The 23,875-nt window shown below is 34.3% G+C and overlaps 2 protein-coding genes and 1 long non-coding RNA gene across 4 annotated transcripts in view; 1 reads left to right on the top strand and 2 right to left on the bottom strand.

The window, feature by feature from the left end:
- The window catches only part of LOC126737388 (GMP synthase [glutamine-hydrolyzing]), a 74,219-nt gene extending 59,183 nt beyond the window's left edge, over positions 1-15,036 (bottom strand). Inside the window, exon 1 of one of the 2 annotated variants that reach the window (XM_050442272.1) lies at positions 14,895-15,036. Coding sequence is in view for 1 of the 2 variants with exons in the window: in XM_050442271.1 (XP_050298228.1) it covers positions 14,120-14,137 (18 nt within the window). In the remaining variant the exon portion in view is untranslated. Of the gene's footprint in view, positions 1-14,119; positions 14,153-14,894 lie in introns of those variants that run through there. The other variant, XM_050442271.1, reaches the window with a different exon arrangement.
- Positions 1,164-3,693, top strand: LOC126737405 (uncharacterized). The gene is made up of 3 exons (XR_007661018.1): positions 1,164-2,418; positions 2,473-2,837; positions 2,904-3,693. It is a non-coding gene; the product is annotated as an uncharacterized LOC126737405 (long non-coding RNA).
- Positions 15,037-19,317: 4,281 nt separating the features above from the next.
- LOC126737552 (uncharacterized) lies at positions 19,318-23,481 on the bottom strand. Its single transcript, XM_050442479.1, has 3 exons — positions 23,394-23,481; positions 19,373-19,965; positions 19,318-19,326 (listed from the first exon to the last, which is right to left on the bottom strand). Exons 1-3 carry the CDS (start codon positions 23,479-23,481, stop codon positions 19,318-19,320), a joined length of 690 nt encoding a protein of 229 aa, XP_050298436.1.
- Positions 23,482-23,875: the final 394 nt, after the last annotated feature.

Here is a 23,875-nt window from a genome sequence, read left to right as displayed (position 1 = left end):
GTAGGATACAGTTTATATTTTTATACATATTTTTAAAACAAAATTAGTAATCTTCGGCTTAATTATTCTCTAGGGATATAAAACATATAAATGAGTTTTCAAAGATTATTAGTTAATAATTTTATTAATTGCATTCTTAGTACAGGAGTCTTTCCAAAGATTCTAAAAAAAAGCAAATATAGTCCCAGTGTTAAAAAGTGGTAATAGGGAATTTCTTTCCAATTATAGACCATTTACTTTAATAAGTACGATCAGTAAATTAGTTGAAAAATGCATAAAAGTCAAGCTACAGTCTTTCCTTGATGATAAAAACTTACTTTACAGGAATCAATATGCATTTAAAAAGAATTCCAGCACAGAGAATGCATTGAGTGCAGTCACATTAGGGGCTTGGATAATGGAAAAAGAGTTTTGGGGATTTTACTGGATCTAAAGAAAGCATTTGACACTGGCGCATCACATACTACTGCAGAGACTCTATAAAATAGGTATTAGAGGTATTCCATATAATAGAAAGCTACTTATAAAATAGAACACAACATGTTAAGATTGGAGAATACTGTAAGTGAGTCTCTAGTGGTGGTTTGTGGTGTTCCACAGGAAACGGTGCTGAGTCCACTCTTATTCAATATCTACATATTTTATTTATTTATTTATTTATTTACGGGCATTACTCATTTTTACAGAAATAGCATAATTTACAATAACAATAATTTATAACCTCAAACAATTTATACTTAGTATTATTTTATATAATTATCATTTGATATTCACAACCCATCACTATCACAGTCATAGAATAAAACAGGATTAATAAATAATGGCAACAGGAGAACTTAAAAAATATACAACAAAAGAACACAATAAAATTAATTAAATTCAGTTTTCACTCCCTTGAACCCAATTATCACCTCCAAAATTGGTTTAAACCAGCACACAATAGTATGAAGTATGAATAGTATGTACACACAATTAAACAGAATAGCAAAAACCCCACAACAATATACAAAGTCACACATGAAAATCCTCAACAAACTTAGCAAAGCGCCCTGGACTTATATTGAAATCTATGTTCAGAGATGCACTATTATTTGCAAGCCTGGCTGATCTAGCAATAAAGCTATTGTACTTGATGTTTGTTCTACAGAAAGGTTGGTAGAAAAGGCTGTTTGACCTTGTATTTTGACTATTCTTAGCAACAATGAGGGTATAGTGTCTTGTTTTGCTGACGATACTACAATAATAGTGCAGGATGAGTCCTGGGAAGCCATGGTGAGGAATGCAGAAGCTGCTATTACAAAAATTAAGTGTTGATTAGATCACAGCATATTGTCACTTAACATTGAAAAGACAAAGTTTATCACATTTGGGTTAACTGCAAGAACTCTTCCTACTGTGCAGACTCTTAGGATTCACAGCCCTAGATTTTTAGATGTAATGCAGTGTGACTGTTCTCACAAAATCGAGAGGCCAATGACTTTAAAATATTTAGGTATTTTTCTAGATCTAAATCTTACCTACAAAACACATGTTGGTTATGTCACAAAAAAGATTAGAAAACTCATTCATAAATTTTGAAAGCTTAGAAAAGTTTTGACCCTTAAAATTAATTTAAACAAGTTAAAAATGGTTTATTATCCATTGGTTGAATCAATTATAAATTATGGAATAATAATATGGGGGCAGTGCAAGTAAAATAACAAATTCTAACCTCTTTATAGCTCAAAAATACATTATAAAGATCATGATGTTTAAAAATAAAAGATTTTCCACAAACGTACTCTTTCAGGAGAGTAAACTCTTGACATTAGTTTAGTTATACATACAGGCTGTAATATGCTTTATGCTTAATAGTCAGTATTACAGAATTACAGATAGTCTTGATTTCTTTGCAGTTGCAGAAATCCTATTTAATGGATTATTTAACATATATGATGTTCGATAAAAAGGAATATGCAGATATCTCTAGTTAGCATACATTAAAATACAAATATGCCCAGCCAATCAGAGAAATTGAGAGTGAAGCAGCACTGCTGATCCTTTCGTGAAAGTTCGTACGTCAAATTTCGTTGCCGATTAGCTAAGGAAATTGAAAATCAACGGATTGGTTTTGTTTAACTTAACCTATATTGCAGATTTTATTTGCTTTGCTTGCTTCCTAATAATTGATTTAATTATCAACAAATATATCAACTTTGCGACTATTTGAGTGAAAATTCATAGTGTATAGTGTTGAGTGTTTACTCCATTATCTATACAATCCATATATGCTGCTTTTGGGCTCAAAAACAAACAATTTTGAGTTTCATTACCTTTCAATAAACTTGTCAGTGTTTCTTAGTGCATAATTTCCTTCCACTTAAACCAATATTTGCACTTATCTGTTGCTGTCTGTTAGACAATTATGGCATCTCTAAGGTAAGATACATATAATTTTTTTAGTTCTAATTTGAATAATTATTTATTTTGCAGTCAACAAAATGCAATCTATGAAGTTTGTGATAAGAAATTTTCAAGCACATCTACCAGAAACAGGCATTGGAAACAGTTTCACCCTGAATTTGTTGGGAAGGAACAAATAAAACACATTATATGTCCAATGTGTACTAATGATATCCAGACATTTTCATATTTTAACTGTTTAAACAAACATTTGCTTGATATTCACCATATAACTGTCAAAGAATCAATTTTAAATTTTAGGAATTTTCAAGAATTTACATCTTGGAGGGCACAAGATAATAGGGAAGTAGATTATGCTTGTCAGATCCGAAACAAGTTTAAGAATGGGGAAGAACACATATTTTTTTTCAATTGCAACAGGAGCGATATCAGAGGTTGTACAAAGTCTTAGTTATCATTATCAAACATACATAAGTATGTTTTGTTGTGTTTACTTTTAGGATTTAATAGAGCATGGAAAGTGAGAAGTAAGAAGTCTGGGGGAAGCTTTCGCATTCCAAGAACATGTCCCTCAAGGATTTTAGTAAAAGTTTTAACAAGCGGTAATAATCTTTTATTATTTTTTATATAGGTAGTTACATTCATTCATAATTTTAATACCTATAGGATCAGTTGCTGTGAAATTTGTGGAAACTCATGTAGGACATGCAGATGAGTTAAGAACAAAACGGTTGTCCAAGGCTGAAGAAAATATTGTAGTTGGGCAATTGACTGCAGGAGTGACAAACGAAAGGATAATTCAAGATGCTAGGAAAATTCAGAACAACACAATACAAAGACTAAACCTACTAACAAGAGGAGACCTTGCATATTTGAGAAGGAAGTATAATATTGATAAACTGTAACATCTGTAAAATATGTTTTCATAAATACAGATGTGAGTGTCCAGAAAATTCTGTCAAAACAGTACTTTGTAAGCATATACATGCTGTAGCCATTTTTGAGCAGGGGAGCGAGTTTGTTGTAGGTTCCCCAACTGTGAGTGAAGAGGAAGAGGATAATGTTTTGTTTGTTGATCAACCCACAACTAGCCAAATCAATTATCAGGAGGATGCAAGAAATTTGTAGCTATGGTAGAAGTTTAGATAAAAATGCATTTTCCAGATTTATGGCTGTAATCAACAAATTTAAAAATAAAGAGGTGGAGGAAGAAAATTCTCAGGGCATTGAAAAGAAAAGAAAAATTGAAAAACAAATGTACTATCCAAATAAAAAATAAGCTAGATTTCTTTGTGTATTTAATGGCTAGATAATATTTCAATTGTAGCTATTTTTTTGTTTGTATAGCTGTGAGTTAACAAAAATAGGATGTGGTATTTTATATGGTATTTTGTGTTGTATAATCAGTATAATATAACTAAGTATATTTTTTGTAAGGTTTTGGTGCAGGTTTCAAATTGTAAATACAAATTTTATGTCAGAGGTCATATACATAACTAGGTATAATTTTTGTAAGGCTTAATTTGGTGTAGGTTTCAAATTGTAAAAACAAATTTTAAGACGTCATAGGTGTTGGTTTCTGTATAACTATTTTTATATCTTTTATTTTAAGACTGAAATGTTAGCTTATTTTGTATGTTAATATTCAACTAATCATTTTCTATTACATTTTCTTTGCTATGTTTTTAATATTTTTTAGGGTGCAGAAAAGCTAATTGGATTAACTTGAAATTGACAAGGAACGAGGGGGAAGGTCCTCTGTGAGTATATATTTATTAATTAAAATGTATACAGAGCAGTAATATTTTTTTCATGTTACTACAAAAAAAACTATTGAATGGAAGTTTGAATGGTTTGGGCTGTGTATACATGACCAGCAGAGATGACAAATAAGCTAAAGAAGTGCCAGTCTACATACTATATACCAGATTAATACATTTAAACTCTTTGCATTTAATTTTGAGGTTGTTGATATTAAAAATACCATAAATTATTATATTTAAATAACAAATAAATTTATAGATTTTTATTATTTGAAATAAACAAAGTTAAAATATAATTTCTACGTTTTTTTTTTGTTTTCTGTTCTTATACTTTGACTTTTTAGTCATATTTACCCTTTATCCAGCTTTTTTTTCCAACCATATATATATACTTTATATCAACCACTAAAGTATAATGTATAGAATATGTATAGTGGTAGTGGGCAATTTAAAATAATTAAAATAATATTATACTTTCAAATAACTATTGACAATTATTATATTACTAAGGTGCATATTAGAATTATGACATAGAGATATGTTAAAATGCGAACTTTAAAATGTTCACTGTATATTGTTAAAAAATTTAATTGCCATTTATTTTTATTTTCTAACTTTTTTATTTATCCGCTCATCCACCAATTAATTTATCAGATTTACACACCAATTCAATTTCGTATCACCCCATTTTTAATATTTAACTAACAATAATAATTAAATAATTCATACATTGCGCTTATACGTACCGCTAAACCAAATTATTAACAAATTTCGTCAATAAAAGAGATAATTTGCTATAAAAACAAAATTTGGCAAGTATTTATAAAATATTTTAAAAATAATAATTGATCACACGCTGTAAATATTTTAAAAAAAATCAATAATCCATTTACTAATAATAGCTAAAATATCTTCTTATTAAATGTTTTTAATGCATATTGCACTTTTCTTCATATAAAATATATACGCATCATAAAAACCTAATTAAATATAAATATGAATAGAAAAACTCTACATACATTGAAAATTTTTTTTATTTTGAATTTGGCGGTTCGCATACCACGCCCTCGCGGATGCCGAAGCGCTCTCATTGGCTGGGCATATTTGTATTTTAACGTATGCTTCTCTAGTTGCATAAAACGGGAAATGGATTAAGAAAAGAGCCAAACACTCAGGACATCTGGTTAGGCCACTCAGTACCTTGTAAGCAAAACAAACATTATAAAATTCTCTTCTCAGTGACAATGCAGTAATAGACAAATAAGACATAGTTTGCTCCATACTGAGAACTACCCCAGATTTGAATAGTCTGTATCTTACAAACTTTATAAATCTGGATTGGATGTTTTCAATTCAAGATATGTTGTTTTGATAACAAGGGAATCAGATTATATTTGCGAATTCAAGATTCGATCAAACTAAAGATAGATACAATGTTTTCAGTGCATTGATCTCCTCAAAAAGCCTAAGAGTTTATTTGCCTTACAGATCATAATGTCAAAATGGTAAGAAAAACTAAGCTTTGGATCTAGATAAACACCCAGATCCTTCACCAATTCAACACTTTTTAATGCAACATTGTTAATTGAATAATCAACAGCATAAAGACCCCTTTGTCTACTAAATCTCGTAAAACAACATTTATATATGTTAAGTAGCATGTCATTTTGCAAACTAATCATATCATTTGGAGTGGAGATTTGCCTGTAGACTTTTAGGTCATAGACATAAAGCAGGAAATGGGATTCCAAGGATCATTAAGGATCATTAATAAAAAAACTAAAAAGCAGGGGTCCGAGATGGGAACCTTAAGAAACTCCAGAAGATGACTGGAATGGTGAAGAAAGGCAGCTTCCTATTTTTACTTGCTGCTCACGGTTGGTAAAATATGATTTAATCCATGGTAATAAAGAGCCACAAATGCCCAGTTGTATGTATACCAGTTGTATACCCAATTGTATACCAGTAAGATGGTATGATTGACTTTATCAAATGCCTTACTGAAGTCTGTTTAAATGGCATGAGTTTCACAGCATTTTACAAAAGATTTAAAAATATAGTTGGTAAACAAAAAAAGATTTGTTTCAACTGAACGCCTCTTAATAAAGCCATGCTGCTGATCAACAATTATCTGTTGAAAAACTTTAATCAGTCAATGTCACAAATATCCAAACTGCTTCAATAGAGGGATTGGAAATGCTGAGCATATGCGACTTTATATGACTTTTGACTGCGATGAGTACACCACCGCCGCGATTCTTGGTTTCGGTCAGTTCTGTACACAGCATAGCAGTGGTCAAGAAATTCAGAATCACAAATGTCCAACCAGGTTTCAGTTAAAGCTAAAATACTATAATCATCTGATTGAGCAGCACACAGGAATTCCTTCAGTTTAGTTTTCAGGCCCCTAACATTTTGGTTTTGGTTTGGAAAATGGCAAGATCATCATCTACAGGCCTGTTGTTGGGCCGCGCAGAAAATTTGCAGCATTCCCAAAATTTCCAAAGTTTCGTTGCGGACGAAATTCTTTCACAGCAGTTCCCACTGGTCAGAGGTTTGCATCAAGTAGGCCCCTCAACAAAGATTCCTTGACACCAATTTTAAATGATGCTACATCTTCGTTTATATCTAATGTTAAGCACTTAACATTGGTTATCAACAATTGTTACTCCATATAGTGAAAGATTTTTAATTTATTATATTTACATGTTTAATACAAAAAAGTACAAATATTATTTATAAGATAAGATGTAATCTACAAATTAACTAGAATAAGTAGATAACCAACACTCTCAGACTTTTAAAATCCATTGTGTTGACAAATACTGCTAGTATATTGTATAAATGAGTTTTAGGTAGTGATTTAACCTTCAAGTTGTAAACAAGATGTATTGTATACTTATAATAAATAAATTTAAAATATACAGTATGTTCATCTCATGTTCTGCTGAGCTCAAGTTTTGGGGAATTATAACACTCACAAAATACTTTATCTTTGATCTTTTTTGACAGCCCTGACCTTTAGGTCTGTCCTTACTTAATAAACCAAATTGAGATGTGGTCTATTGACATTTCTCTTATTTTCTTCCATGAACTCACTAAGAAAATTAACACTGTGTCATGAGAATATGACATAAGAAAGATAGAATTCTAACATGTTACTCTTTATCAAATAACTCAAAAATCTTGAGTGCTGGATCCCCTAAATTGATAATGTCTATCGATAAAGTAATGTGGAATAGTGTCAAAGACCTTTGAAATGTCAAGAAATATAGCCAAGCATTTTTTTTAAATAAGTTGATTTCGTACAGAGGTCAAATTCATTCATATAGCACATGTAATATTAATGATTTTAAAATTGGGAAAAGACACAAAATTAGTACAGATACTATTCATATTCTAAGAGTTAAGTTATGGGATGCAATGGTATAGCTGGGATAACAAAAATGTTTCGAGGTCACATCAATAAGGAAAACAGTATATCCGACGAAGTCAAAATACAAATCCAATGTGGCTGTAGATGCATGCATGCTTTATAAAAAGTTATTAACAGCAAATATATATCCCAAAGATCAAAATTTAAAGTATATAAAATAGTCATATGACCTGTGGTCATGTATGGGAATGAGACTTGGACACTTACTAAGGCAAGTGCAAAATCTTTGGACCATGCAGACATCAAAGTCATTAAGGCCAGGGAGTTGAGATCTCAAGTGATCAAAATTAACTGGGAAAAATGAATACTTTTATTTTAATTATACTTTTTTTATACTTGAATTTTACCGTCCACTATGCATAGGGATAACCGTAATGTGAATCTGAAAAACAAATGTATCCTCTATAGAAGCCGATTAACTAAATATTTAGAATGGGCTCAAAACAAAAAATTAAAAAATTTATTTGAGAATAGCTATAAGAATCCTAAGGAAACATGGAAGACAATAAAATTTAATCAATGAAATCTTCACATAACAATTGTAATATAAGTAGTATAACTTGTATTAAGTGCGATGATGGATCTCTGATTACTGGTGGCTTGGAAATTGCACAGAAATTTACTGAATATTTTGGTACTAGTTTGGTAGTGGGGGAGTTGCTAGCTTCAAAGATAGTAGTTCCACCTAATAATATTAACTAAACACTAAAGGAAAACAGAAATTGCAAAAAGTACAATGTTCTTCACCCCTTTTTCAAGTACTGAATTCGAAAAGGTAATAAAGTCTCTTAATAACAGCAATACTATCATAGTAAATAGCATTTCAAATAATATCATTAAAAATCATTTTAAATTATCAAGTGTAGGTTGTGTGCTTAATTGGATAAACATAAATTATCAGCATCAAACCAATATGGTTTTAAAGAAAACTGTAACACTGAGAATCTAATAAAATATTTAATAGCTTTAATTCAAGGGAGAAATGCATGGTTATTGTCCTTGACTTAACCAAAGCCTTTGACACTGTACTGTGTCACACCATATATTGCTGGAAAGACTTGAAATTGAAGGAATGAGAGGGTACACTTACAACCTATTTAATTCCCATCTAGAGAATCTCTTTCAAAGAGTGAAAATAAATAAAGCCCTGAATCAATCAGTTCCGGTGATGTATGTTGTGCCACAGGACACTGTCTATGACAGTATTGGGTCCAGTGCTTTTTGTGTTCTCTTTGATTTGTTGTTTTCATTGTTGAACAATAATAATGCTATCTGCTATGCTGATGACATGGCTATTGCTGTTTGTGAGAGAACACATGGAACATGAAACATGGAGCTTACAAAAGGGCAGAAATTATTATGTCAGTGGTAAAGACTTGGTTTGATGTTCGCCTACTTTTGTTGAACATTGAAAAATTCCACTTTATTTGCTTTTCAAGGAGTGACGCTACATCATCTGAAATTGTAACAACTCAAATACAAAAAAGTATACACATAATATTCATAATCATTAAATATTTGGGAGTATTTTTTGATAAGCATATGAAGTGGGAAACTCATGTTGATTACATTAGTGAAAAAATCAAGAAAGCTGCTTTACAAATTTTATCTTTTAAGAAAAAAAATGGGTAAACATAATATAATTAATATACATATATAAAGCTCTTGTTGAATCAGTATTAAACTATGGGATATGTGAATATCCTCAATTCAAGCAAAAAGTCTGAAAAAAATTTATTTGCAGAACCGAATGTTATTCAGATTTTTCAACATTACATTAAAACTGTTGATAGGCTCTTTTGTAATAATAAATTACCTCAGACTACTTCAAAATTTGCTGTCAATAATATGATTACCACCACTCAAATATTTTATACCTCTGTATAGAAAGGTTTGCTATTTCTTTTTGTTCTCAGTACAAAAAGAAACAACATATTTTAATCTTGGGGAAACCATATAAAGAAAGTAGGTAAGGAAAACTAAAGAAAATATAAAGATATACATAAGTTTTGTTACTTTTTGTTATTTAGAAAACATTTTTCGATTAAGGCTTTAAATAAGTGCATTTACAAACTTTGTTTATTTTGTACTTAAATGGTGTTGTAAACAATTCTATTTTTTTTTTTAATAAACTTATTTTTTTTTACTAGTATTCAAATGTTGTATTTCCATAAATGGTCTCTCTTTTTTTATAAAAACAAGAATTTACAAATATCCAATCAAAACCTGGTTGTCCCTTTCTATAAGAACACTAGTAATCAAAGATTTATGACAAGTATGAGCTCCAAAGTATATAATTTACTACCAATAAACAAAAAATATTATAAGCCAGTAATATTTGTCCTCTGAAATTTTGGTGCCATCTGGGGTGCCACAGGGCTCTCACTCAGGCCCTGTTTTGTTTTGCCTCTTTTTGATTGATTTAGTTTGAAAACTTGAAAATTGTCGTGTGCTAATGTTTGCTGATGATGTGAAGCTATTTAGGCCTATCACATCCCTTTCCAATGCTGTGCTCCTGCAAAAAGACCTTAATTTGTTCTTTGATTGGTGTCACTTGAATAGAATGTCCCTTAATATCAATAAGTGCCATAAGATTACTTTTTCTAAGCAAAGAAACCCTATTGCTTTTCTTTATAAAATAAATAATGTAGCAATTGGTGTCAAAACAGAGGTTTCTGACTTAGGAATATTTATTGACTCCAGGTTGCCTTTTAAAAGTCACATCAATCAGGTGACTGGTAGGGCAATGAAAATGCTGGATTTTATCCAACGGTCTACAACTGATTTGTCTTTGTTTACTTTTAGATTACTTTATTGCTCTCTTGTTAGGCCCATCTTGGAGTATGGCTCAATTGTGTGGTCCCCGTCATACAGGGTGTCCGCTAATTAATGATACATGGAAAAACCACAGACTCCTGATGTAAAAATATTACGATTTAACTATATTTACCTGTATCCAAAAGTTGATATTAACTGAGATACAAGGTGTTAAACTTAAAACTTTTTTTTTGTTTTTACCCAATAACTTTAACAAAAGTTAACTTTTTTTCACAAAAATTTGTAGTTAGGGGTTTTTTAGGTCGAGAAATTCATTTTTTAACAAATTGAGTGTACAATGTAGGGGGCGCTGTCTGCGACATCTTTTTCTCTTTCATAAGGTCATAACTTTTTTGTGCTTAACTGTATTAAAGTTTTTATTGAAAATAATACTTTTTTCATATTTTTTACGTAAAAAAGGTATACTACTTTCGGGTCGCTAAGAGTCGCCGTTTTCGAGATATCTGCCTTCAAATTATTTAGTACAGCAGCTCAAGCAAGCAATAATGTCTTGTTACTCTTTACCAATCATTTTTTACATCATAAATAATGTTTTAGTATAAGTCATTGAGAATAATGCAGACAAAAATTGGATTATCGTTTAATTAACTTTATTTAAAATAACTATGACACTAGAAAATCTATTGAAAGAAAATAACATTAACGAAAACAAACTTAACTATGCAACTGATAACTTTTCCATTTTGAAACTGTGACAAGATTTAGTAAAAAAATAGATCTGCTCTTGACAAAAACTGTTCAAAATATCCACCATTCACTTCAATACATTTAACAGTTCTTTTGCTGAAAGATCTCCTAATTTTAAAAAATAATTGTTCGTTTCGTAGCTTTTGTGCAGCATATAAAATTCTCTGCCATAGTTCTTCTCTGGAATTCACTATTTCTTTGTAAACGAGCGACTTCATATAGCCCCATACACAAAAATCCAGCGGGTTAAAATCGGGACTTCGCGCCGGCCATGGCCTCTGGCTCCCACAACCTCTTCGTGAAATATTTTACAAATGGATGACTTGCCTACTCCAGTTGCCGCAGCAGCATGTCTTGCACTTATTTCCGGATTTTCAGCCACGCGGACCAGAATTTCTTCTTCTGGAGTTATAACCTTCGGGCGCCCTGCGGAATTCCGTTTAGGACGAAATGTACCTGTTTCTCCTAATCGATCGTAAAGATTTGTGAAGATCTTGAAATCAGGTTGTCTTCGATTTGGATAGAGTTCTGAATATCGTCTATAGGCTTCGCGTCCATTAAAATTTGCGCATATACACACAACATATCCCTCATTTCGGCATTTGAAAAAAGATTGTGCCTCGGCATTGTTTCTCAACTTTCACAACGAAAAATTTAAAAATTCAACAAAACAGTAAACTGGATGCAAAATCACAGAAAACAGTAATTAAATATTTTCTGACAACTTTAAACTAATCAACAAACAACAACAACATGGCGGTTTCCTCATAACTGCGTCTCTAAAGTTCATTTGCTTTCTCATAGCTTACTTTAAAAAAGCGAATTATTTCCCGATTATATTAATTATTTAGCCGGGGTCGAGTGCATGGTGCACTAAATAATTTAAATACAAATATCTCCAAAACGGTAACTCTGAGCGTCTTCAACTTAGTATACCTTTTTTACGTAAAAAATATGAAAAAAGTATTATTTTCAATAAAAACTTAAATACAGTTAAGCACAAAAAAGTTATGACCTTATGAAAGAGAAAAAGATGTCGCAGACAGCGCCCCCTACATTGTACACTCAATTTGTTAAAAAAATTAATTTCTCGACCTAAAAAACCCCTAACTACAAATTTTGGTGAAAAAAAGTTAACTTTTGTTAAAGTTATTGGGGAAAAACAAAAAAAAAAGTTTTAAGTTTAACACCCTGTATCTCAGTTAATATCAACTTTTGGATATAGGTAAATATAGTTAAATCGTAATATTTTTACATCAGGAGTCTGTGGTTTTTCCATGTACCATTAATTAGCGGACACCCTGTATAACTGCTACATTGAGCAGATTGAAAAGCTCAAAATAAATTTTTAAGGGTGGCTGCTTTTAGATGGTGATTAGTGGTTACAGGAGACAGGAGTATTACTATCAGTGGGTCAGGGATAACCTGAACTTACCCACATTAGAGTCACGGAGAACATTACTCGACTTATGTTTTATGCATAAGGTTTTAAATGCTACTATAGATTGTCCCGAGTTATTGTCTCTTTTTAAACTTAGGGTACCTTCCAGATTGAATAGACAATCAGAAATATTTTCAGTCCCATTCCACTGTACCAATTATGGTATTAATGAGCAAATTACATGAATGGCTCGAAGTGCTAACGGTCTGTCAGGACAGATAAGCTTTTTTGACTCCAGGATTACATCTTTTAAGGGGCAGTTAAAGAATATTATTTCATAGGGGCTTTAATTAATTAACTCATCTACATCTTTCATTGATTTATAGATGGTTTTGTATCTGAATATATATGTTTGTATGGGTATGCTATGTAACACTTTTGTAAATGGATTCCGTAAATAAATAAATAATAAAATAATAAATAATAATAATTGCTAACTATGAGACCTATCCTAGCTTATTTTGAAATTCCCACATTTTGTTGATGTTTCCTTTTCCTAGACAGTCTTACTGTTCTTTTAATTTTTTCGGAATGCATATGAAATTAAAATAATCTGATCCTTTCATTGCTGTATACATTGGGGTATACCATATACCTGTGAAATTTTGGTAGTTTTCACTTTATTTCATTTGATTTTTTTTAATTTAGAAATTACTTATTTTTGTTGAAATTATTAATTTTGATTTAGAGCTGTTTTTTTTTCTTGCACATACAGGTTCGACATAACCTAGGTGCAATTATATAATTTTTTTGGGCATAAGTATTGTGCTGTTATTGAAATTATTCCCATTGTAATAATAATAATAATAATGTTTATTTTCAAATGCAATATAACAAAAGAAATACAAGTAAATTTAATAAACATCGGCAATAAATACATAATGCCCCCAGCCCTCAGGAGCTAGTACTCTGTGCGAGGACTTGCTGGTATTTTTTTTTTCGCCTTAATATAAACCTAAATTGCAAAACAAAACAAACAATCTAAACTATGAATCTATTGCAATTGCAATGCTATTTGCAACGCATAAAAATTAATTAAAACTCATAAAACTAATCAAAACAAAAAAAAATCAAACAATTCAACAAAACATTTTTATAACAGGATTACCAAACTAAAGACCTACTGTATTTTGTAGTCCTTTGAAAAACTGTTATTACCGTACTGCACCAAAGCAAGACACAGATCAAGTTTAAAATTAAAGGGCCATATAAGTGGACATGTTAATTTCTAACATTTACCAAACCATCAATAAGCTGTCTATTTTGAAGGATAATAAATTTTTCGATCCTACTTTTAATCTAGAATACTTTAATAGACTTGAAAAAAATAAAAGAAGACACAAACAGAATCAAATGTTGTCCAGTTCAACTTCAACACGACTGAACAGTAATAAACAACTACTGTCTGTTATTCTAAGATTTTGTAAGAAAAACTTGTGTATATATTTTCATATAATACATAAATAAATATATTAATGAAAACAGAGGTTAAAGCAACATGACAGCAATACAGATACATAGGCAGCCAAGAACCAAATTAAAATTAGTTACCAATAAGGACAAGTCCATTCCTAGACCATTTTACTAATCTGAAAACCCTTTTGAATAGCAAAATACAAACAAAACTGCTGAAAGAATGTACTAATTTCCTATTTCTGTCTAAGTAGGAACAAATTCTAAATTTAATCTGATGGGCTAAATGAGTAAGCAAAACTTTTTTGGCAACAGTTTGACTGTGTATTTATCTGTGGTTCAAAAATTAGAAATTATTTGGATAGAAAATTTGCATTGTCTGGGTCAGTTAAGGGGTAGAGCATAAAAAAATATAAGCATGTGCTAAGTTAAGCTAATAAATAGCAGACCTTTATGTAAGGTTATGTAGGTAGGTATTGCAGAGATTTTGGGGTTTTAACACAAAAAGTTCCTTTGTTTAAAGGTCAGATACTACTGGATACAAAGAATTTTATCAGTAAGATAAATAGTTATAGAAGGAAAATAGAGAACAAAAAAGTCAATAATGCAACTTCATTATGAAATTGAAGGTAGAAGATTTATTTGGCATACAATCAGTGATTTCTCAATAATTAAATCATGATATATGTGGTCGATTAAATGAAGAAACTTGATATCTTTCATTAATGGGTAAAGACACACGTGCAAATCCAAATATATTTGACACAAAGTACCATATACCATGACCTACACAGTCGCCCTTATGGCCGAATACGGATTGGGGTCCATTTAAATTTGCCGGGTGCACGTAAATTTTGCCTTGCGGCGCAGCCCTACATCAACAAATATGTCCTTGATTCATGATATAACTTACCCCTTGTTGAAAAACAAGAAATATATATTCGGAAACGTGATATTTTGGTTGATAACACGATTCTTTCACATCACTTTACCAACACAAAAAAAAATCCATGCGATTTTACCGGTCGAAAAATTTTTGACACGTGCTGTCAAAGTCACGTGAGTTTCTTCATCTGACTAAAGATGGCGGTATCGCTTTAGCCAATCAACATTTCTAAGCGATTTCATTGGATATTGAAGTAGTTTTTAGTAAATTCCGATAGATGTCGCCCTTTTCTTTTAGGTAAGGTCTGAAAAAAGGGAATGGATTGGCATTTTGTGTCACCTGAGAAATACAGTTACAATGTAAGCCTATATATTTGTGTTCTGTGATGTAAGCTGCCCACGAACTTATAAATATACCTGGACTGCCAATTCAATGAAAAGTAAATGACCACTACTAGGGGGCCGCCATTTTGCGTGATTGTGTCCTTTCGATGTTGGTCATTCTAACAAATTTTAATTGTGCCAACTGTAGGGAAACAAAACTATTAAAGTTTTTGAGAGGTTATGTTTACAAAAATACAAAATAGAACGTTACATATAGGTAAGAATTTAAGATAGTTGCGTTAGATCTGTGATTTTTCTAGTACTTCTTTAAGAATTTCGTTAAAATTTATGAAAGAAAGTAATCCTCATCTAAAATGAGACAAAGTTTCAATCAACTTGGAATAGATGCATGCACTTTAAAATATTTGTTTTATCATTCTGATATTCTTGAATCTTATAAATCCTAATACCATGAAAATCATGATATTCATTCAAATTTTTGCTTGTATTTACTTAATAAATTCAGTAAAAAACACTTATTTTCTTTCTATTTTTACTATTACGAGTTTTACTTTCCTTCCATGTACAGTGTTTCCACATTAATAGGTACAACCATATATAAGAATCAAAATATAGATGATTTTATGAGGGTTTGTAAGTATAAAGGATTTATATAGAAAAAATATATTATTCTGTCAACAACTCAATATATTATTCTATTATAAACAACACAGACGGACAATTCACAATAATTCGGTTTTGAGGAACTGAACCAAATACCTTTAAATAAAGATGGTGATACATTATTCATGTATTAAATAAGGAGAAAGATACATCGCCTGTTCCAGACGATATACCCAAGCGTCGTTTACAAATCGTCAAAAACTAGGCAATCCGCTATACTCACACGTCAAATGTCAACTTCATTACCGTTATTTAATATATTTTTTGTTGGCAACACTAAAAATTTTCAGAGTGACCAACATCAAAAGGACACAACCACTATAAAAATGGCGGCCACCATGCAGTGGTCATTTTTGGGTATCGTAGCCATATGCATTAGCAGTCCAGGTATATTTTTAAGTGCGTGAAGCTGCCACAGCTAACTTTACTCAATTCACGAAATAGAATCTATCAGTTGGTAACGTCGCACCACGTGGGAGATTCGGATCCGTTTACGCTTTGAAAGAGTGGCTCTGCCGAGATGGATTTATGGTTTCAAATATGTATAGGCGCCGTTAATAATTATATAAATGCATTATTAAGGTGCGTGTCCACATTGAAATAAAAATGTCATGAAAATTTTATTTCATGAGACATTTATTTCATCATGGCTTTTCAGAATGAGGATACAATTTCTTCACTCACAAGTTTTCGCGATAGTTTGAAATTTTTGGTTCATGAGACACGTTGTACTATATTCTGCTGTTTCCACAGTGATTTGATTGTTTGTGCGCATTAAGAAGCGATGGTGACAAAAAAAGATCGAAGAAGAGCTGCAGCCTATTATTATTTAATAGCCTCCCGAAAAAAAAAGATCTCATAAATTTTGGGTACCGTAGAATGGGGCTATTCTGGAAATCAGGGTTAATTTGAGAATTCATCCGAAAAATGTTAAAAGCGGCAACAACGCCCACAGAGTTAATAAGAATACGCAAACGCCGCGCAAGGCCATTAGTAAACATGCAACCGCGTACTCGAGCGCAGATCGACGAAAGGTAGCTGTTTTATTTTGGCGCGTAAAAATATTATGAAAAACACGTGTTTTTTGGTGAAAGAACGGTAAGTGGTTAACTTTACTCTGTAAATCTAAACCGATTAATTGTATGATATTGGCACTTAATCCAAATAAAAGTATGGGGTTTTAGGAAGGTGTATTGGTAACATAAACATTTTAGGACTCTTTTTTTTTTTTTATTCCGTATTTTCTGGAGTGGGGTAATTTGAGAAGTGACTGGGGGCTATTTGAGAAGGCATGGGGGCTATTTGAAAATTGTTAGAAATTGCTTTCAAATGAAATTGGCTTTTTTAGAATGGTATGAGATAATGGTGCGCACTTATAAAAAAACATTTAGCCATGTCAGAAATGCCAAAAATTACGTGCCATATAGGCATTACTCAGAGAAAGCCTTAGCCAGAGCAATAGAAGAAGTAAAAGAAGGGCGGTTAACTTTGGCTAAGGCCTCCGAGCATTTCAAAGTGCCCATCGCCACCATAAGCAGACGTGCTAGGGGGACCAATATATTTGAAAAACCGGGAAGACCTTCAATATTTTCCAAGGAAGAAGAGGAACAGTTTGTGAAATACCTAAATATTGTGGCAGCTTGGGGATTTCCCTTTGACATATTGGATCTAAGACTTTTTGCGAAGAATTACCTGGATAAAAAAGGTGTACAGAAGGTTCGTTTGAAGGATAACTTTCCTGGTAGAGATTGGGCATTAGCTTTTCTTAAACGACACGAAAAGCTTATATCAAACCGTCTATCATCCAATATTTCAACTAAAAGAGCTTCACTTTCACCAGAACTACCAGAAGTTATCGATAATTTTTTTGATAATGCCCGAGATACTTTATTAGCGGTAAATCCTAGTTTAATGATAAATTATGATGAAACAAACCTTACCGACAACACAGGCACTAAGAAATATATTTATAAAAGAGGATCAAGGTACCCAGAAAGAGTGATAAATTCGAGAAAAACAGCCATAAGCCTAATGTATGCTGGTACTGCTGATGGCCAGATATTACCAGTTTATGTAGTGTATAAAGGTGAGCATCTTTGGGACTCATGGACTGAGGGAGGCCCTAAAGGTGCCAGATATAATAGGTCTAAAAGCGGGTGGTTCGATTCCGCTTGTTTTCGAAATTGATTTTTTACTGTGGTAGTTCCATTTTTTTAAAATAAACCTGAAAAAAAAGGTTAGTAGGTATAACAGAGAGGTTTAAGTCATTTTACCCATATTTAATTTTCATTTTAGGCTCTCACTGGGGACAACTTATCTTCTCACTTTTCCGAAGACGTCCTTAAAACGTGCGAGAAAATGGATATTGCATTTATTTGTTTGCCAAGCAATGCGACCCATGTCATGCAGCCATTAGACGTCGCATTTTATTCTCCACTTAAGAAATATTGGCGCGAAATTCTGACAACGTGGAAGAAAGGCCAAGGGCGGAAAATGACTACACTCTCAAAAGATGTATTCCCTAGATTGCTTGCACAGCTCCATAACAAGATTGAAGAGAATGGCAAAGAAAGGCAAAATTTAATCTCCGGATTTGCCAAAACTGGATTGCACCTTCTAAATCCTGCGCAACCAAAGGAAAGATTACCTGCATCGTCCACCACAGGTACAGATTCTAATATTTTAGATTTAAGCATTTCAAGCTCAGTTTTGGATGTCCTAAAAGAAATGCGTAGGTACGCGATTGGATTAAGCAAAGAGAAACACACAATTTAATGACTAGCTTATTGGAAAAGTTAGAACTAGAGGATCAGAAGTGTTACAAACATTTTCTCAGGATATCGGCGGCCGATGTTCAGTATTTACTTAGCAAAATAAAACCTGCGATAGCAAAACAGAATACATTCATGCGAAATTGAATTCCAACAGCTGAGAGCTTAGCACTGACTCTTCGGTTTCTAGCAACAGGTAAGTAGTTATTAGCCCTTTTCGGATTTCACAATGGGACGGCTTTAGAACCGTTCAAAGCAGCAGACCAATACAAATATTTGTAAAGATAAGTTCAAAATTGTAGGTTTTGTAGTCACCAGACGAGAGATCCTATACTCTTAAACACCAAAATAATACACTTGTTAACGGGTAACAATACTTTATTGTACCAATCGTACAAGAAAACAGCTACATAGCTTAGACACGTGGAAGTCAACGACTTTTACAACCAGTCTCTGTCACGACTCAGGTGCAACCTAATCCGCCATAATGGATCGAATCCATCCTGACAATTGACAGCCTCCACTCCACTCTCGGAGTGAGTGAGAGGGCGATACAAGTCCCCACACACTCCCCTCCTAGTGTGAACGTTACAATTCAACAAAGTCACAAACATTATATAATATGCAAACATTAATAAAATTATGCATTAGCAACATTAGAATAACACAAAGTTACAAACACTATAATATGCAAAGATTAATAAAATTATATATTTGAAAATCTCACTTGCTTTTTACGAGCGTAAGTTTTTAAAACCTTTTCAACCATTGGTACTGGCAAATCGCCAGGACCGTCCAAGTCGTGGGTTCCAGCCAAACTGGATGAGGTGACTGGCGAATTGCCAGCACCATTCGAGTCCTGGGTTCCAGCTAGACTCGAAGGGGTGGTTAAAGGAGGGTCGCTATCAAGTGTATCAGCTAACAAGTCTTCAGACATGAGATATGCCGGCTTAAGTAGCTCAACCGAGACGCTTTTCGTTTTCCCGTTGATATCGATATCAAACACCCTATCGGACAGTCTTTTAACAACCTTGTAAGGTCCGGAATAAGTTCGTTCGAGTGCCTTCGCAACAACATTACGTAAGAAAATATGGGAGCATTCGTATAAATTTTTAAAAACAAACGCGCGCCTCTTGTGGTGATGTGTGACTGGAACAGGCCTGACGAGTCGCATAAACTCACGAAACTCCTCAATGAATGTGCGAGGATCAGGAGTAAAATCCCCTTCAAGAAAGAATTCGCCAGGCATGCGAAGTGTTGTGCCAAACAAGAATTCGGCAGGCGATGCCTCGGTGTCAGCACGAACATGAGAGCGCAACCCTAAAAGAACCGTGGATAAGGTCCGCGTCCAATTCTTGTCATTGTGACACTTCAAAGCGGCTTTAAGGCAACGATGCCAACGCTCGATCATTCCGTTTGCCGCGGGGTGGTAAGCAGTCGTATGGATGTGTTGAGTGCCAATAAGGCTAAGTAAGGCTTTAAATAAGGTGGCTTCAAACTCAAGACCCTGGTCAGAGGTAATAACTTTGGGAGACCAATAACGAGAGACCCATGTATCATAGAAGGCCCGCGAAACAGTTTGGGCAGATTTATCCGGGATTGGAATGGCCTCTACCCAACGGGAGAACCGATCAATCATTGTCAAAATATAATGGAAACCGTTGCTTGGAGGCAGAGGGCCCACCAGATCGATATGTACGTGGTCGAAACGACCATCAGGGGTTACAAAATGTTCAGGAATAAATTTGACATGCCTAGAAACCTTGGCATGCTGGCAATCTAAGCAGGTTTTGCACCATAGTGCAACATCACGGTGCAGACCGGGCCAAATGTACTTCATGCGAATTTGCCTGTCAGTTGATTTGGTTCCACAATGGGCAGCGTTATGTATACGATCAAAGATCACGCGCCGTAATGGCAAAGGGATAAAGGGGCGAATGGAGTCGCCAGAGATATCACAATATAAAGATGTCTTGTCAGGACCAAAGTCGAAGGTTTTAAAACAGAAGTCTTTATGGGGGGTCTTAATAAGCTCTGCCAGTTCTTCATCTTTGCTCTGCAAATCAGAAATTTGTTTTAGAGAGATGTCTATGGGTAGAGAAAGAGACTCAATACGTGACAAACAGTCAGCCACCACATTATCTGAACCTTTAATGTATTCAATGCACGTAGTAAATTGGGAAATGTATGAAAGTTGGCGAGATTGCCGGGGAGAAGCTTTGTCTGGACGCTGAAGAAAAGCGTAGATCAAGGGCTTATGGTCGGTCACAACCTTGAACTCCTGACCTTCAAGATAATGCTCAAAGTATTTAATTGCCTCGTAAATGGCTAGCAATTCCCTATCGTAAGGACTGTATCGAGTCTGCCGAGGGGACAATTTCTGAGAAAAGAATGCTAAAGGCTCCCAAGACTGCTTCGTTCCATCAATCGATTCAGACAGTTGTTCGAGGGAAGCACCAATCGCAATGTCAGAGGCGTCGGATACCACACGGAGTTCCGCACCAGCGCGGGGATGGACTAGTAAGACTGCACTAGCTAGCTCCTGTTTAACTTTTTCAAAAGCTCGTTCAGACTGATCCGTCCAGATGATAGAACTTTGATCATTTTTACGCGAGTCCTTGAAATATGCATTTAAAGGAGCTTGAGAGGAGGCCGCGGTAGGAATATTGCGATGGTAAAAATTTACCATGCCTAAGAAGCGGCGAAGCTGAGAGACCGTAGAAGGCTTGGGGAAACTTAAAATGGCTTCAACCTTAGTAGGAATAGGAGATATACCACGATGGTTAATGCGATAACCCAGAAAATCAATTTCATTAACGGCAAGAACACATTTGGCGGGATTTAAGCGAAGACCAAATTCTCTAAGTCTTTCGAAGACTACTCGTAAATGAGTGTGATGGTCTTCAATGGTTTTGGAGAATACCAAAATATCGTCCTGATAAGCAAAGGTAAAATCAAGATTGTTCAAGGCTTGGTTGAGATATCTCTGAAAGGTCTGGCTAGCATTACGCAAGCCGAAAGTCATGAACATGAATTCGAACAAACCGAAGGGAGTTATTACAGCAGTCTTTTCGATGTCCTCAGGATGAACTGGAATCTGCTGATAAGCACGAATAAGATCAAGCTTGCTGAAGATTTTATTACCATGTAATTCACTGGAGCAGTCATATAAATGGGGAATGGGATATTTATCCGGTTTGGTGACCGCATTCAACGGTCTATAGTCACCACACACCCGCCACTCGGTGTCACCCTTTTTGACCATATGAATGGGACTTGCCCAAGAGCTAGAAGAGGGTCTACACCTACCAGTGTTTATCCAATGCTGGAACTCCATTTTTGCATACTTAAGCTTATCAGGCGGTAGCCGACGAGCCCGAGCTGACAAGGGAGGTCCTGAGGTAACTATATGATGGAAAACTCTAGGAATTTTTGGAGGAATATTGCAGGAGCTGCCTGTAATTTCTGGGAATTCTGAAAGAATTTTTTTGCACTCACTATCTATCAGCACACAATGTATGGAGTGTACAGGAGCCTCTTTGACAATTCCTTTAGAGCATAGCTCAGTTGAAGTGTCCAGTAAACATTTCCTGCGTAGATCAACCGCCAAATTATACTGAAAAAGTAAATCGGCGCCAATAATGGCATATGGAACCTCCGCGATACAAAAGTTCCAGGATATGTCGCGCCGCAGCCCCAAATTCAGAGTACGAAGCGCCTCACCATAAGTATTTATGAAGCTATTATTAGCGGCATAAAGTTTTAGCCGAGCCGGTCTGTCGCGAAACCTAGGATCGACTGGCACTAGCGAAATGTCCGCACCGGTATCAACAAGATAAATTTGACCTGTGGTTCTGTCACGGATATGAAGACGTCGAGAAGGTCCAATCACACCTTTACCTGCCGCCTCCAAACAGGAAGGTGTAGAATTTAGTTTTTTGGCTTAGCCGAAAATTCCGCGAACATTTTACACCACTCTTTGCACGAAAGAGCGTTATTCGGGTATTTCTGATGCGCATAACATAACTCGGATTTCGCAGAATTACCCCTGCGACCCTGATTGGACCCAGACCGTGACCGACCGCGACTGCATAAGCGTTTAAATTCCGTTTGCATTTGCTTAAATGATTCCATCATGGTGTCAAATTTTGCCTCGAGCTTTTGAAATTCAGAGCGGTCTACCGGCAATGATGGCACGGGTTTTTTAAACACCCCGAAAGCTTGGGGAAATTCAGCGTTCGAACCAGGTTGACACGAAATCTTGTCGGCGATAGTGGCTAAAGTTTCAAGGTCCTTGTCTGATACAATCGTTAGAATGTCCCGCTGTTGTTGCGAAAGACAATCGAGAAAGATTGTTTTAAGAACTTGATCCGAGAGGTTACTTTCATTCAAATCACGAAGTTGACTCAATACTATAGAAGGTTTGCAATTAACATTGACACGACCCTTTAATAACTTTTTTAAGCTGTCCTCCTTAGATAAGGAAAAACGTGAAACAAGCTTGGCTTTTGCTTGTTCAAACGCATCACCCGGAAGCGGGCTCGATTTAATAATTGAGCTGATACATTTGAAGGCTTCCGCATCGTCAATAGCCATAACTAAATAATCGAATTTTGTAGAATCTTCAGTTATATTGGAACGGCGGAAAGCGGCATCGACCTGAAAAAACCAGCACTGAATGTCAGAAGTTATAATTTTGGGAATTTTAGGCGAAACAGCGTCGATGCGGCCTTCATTACGGCCATTACCGGCAATAACATTAGCCAGGGCGTCCCTGACATCACGTAGTTGAGCATTAGTTTGATCTAATTGCACTTGTAGCTCTTCAGCCGACATTATGGCAACAAAATGAATAATATATGTGAAATAAATGAATAAAAAAATAAAAAAGTATGATCTAATTTTAAATTAAAAATAGTTTCCAACACAATATTTAATACAGTAAAAACAGTGACGATAATTAATCAAAAGGGATGATTATCACACATCCATAATAAAAAACTAAATTTAAACGTTTGTACCTTTACGCACTGCACTGAAGTATCATGAAGTATCAAATCAGCTGATCCTTCAATCACAAGTTTGAAGTTTGAAATCAGCTGATCTTGCTGTCAGACGGCGAGATGCAAGAGTCAAGTGGCGAAACGTCGCGCTCCAAAGTACAGCAACCAGCCAAACATCCGGCAACCGGCAAACAGCACCCGTACGAACACTACCAACAAGTGCGGCC

The sequence above is a fragment of the Anthonomus grandis genome, chromosome 6 (assembly GCF_022605725.1).
Source record: "Anthonomus grandis grandis chromosome 6, icAntGran1.3, whole genome shotgun sequence".
Taxonomy (NCBI): domain Eukaryota; kingdom Metazoa; phylum Arthropoda; class Insecta; order Coleoptera; family Curculionidae; genus Anthonomus; species Anthonomus grandis.
The sequence above is the reverse complement of the archived record's forward strand: the minus strand, read 5'-3'. Positions and strand labels throughout refer to the sequence as shown.

Coding starts and splice junctions, on each gene's coding strand:
- LOC126737552 (XM_050442479.1), bottom strand. CDS start 23,481: ATGTCGGCTGAAGAGCTACAAGTGCAATTAGATCAAACTAATGCTCAA. Junction 19,966..23,393: donor CCTGGCTAATGTTATTGCCG/GTAATGGCCGTA, acceptor CGGTTCTTTTAG/GGTTGCGCTCTCATGTTCGT.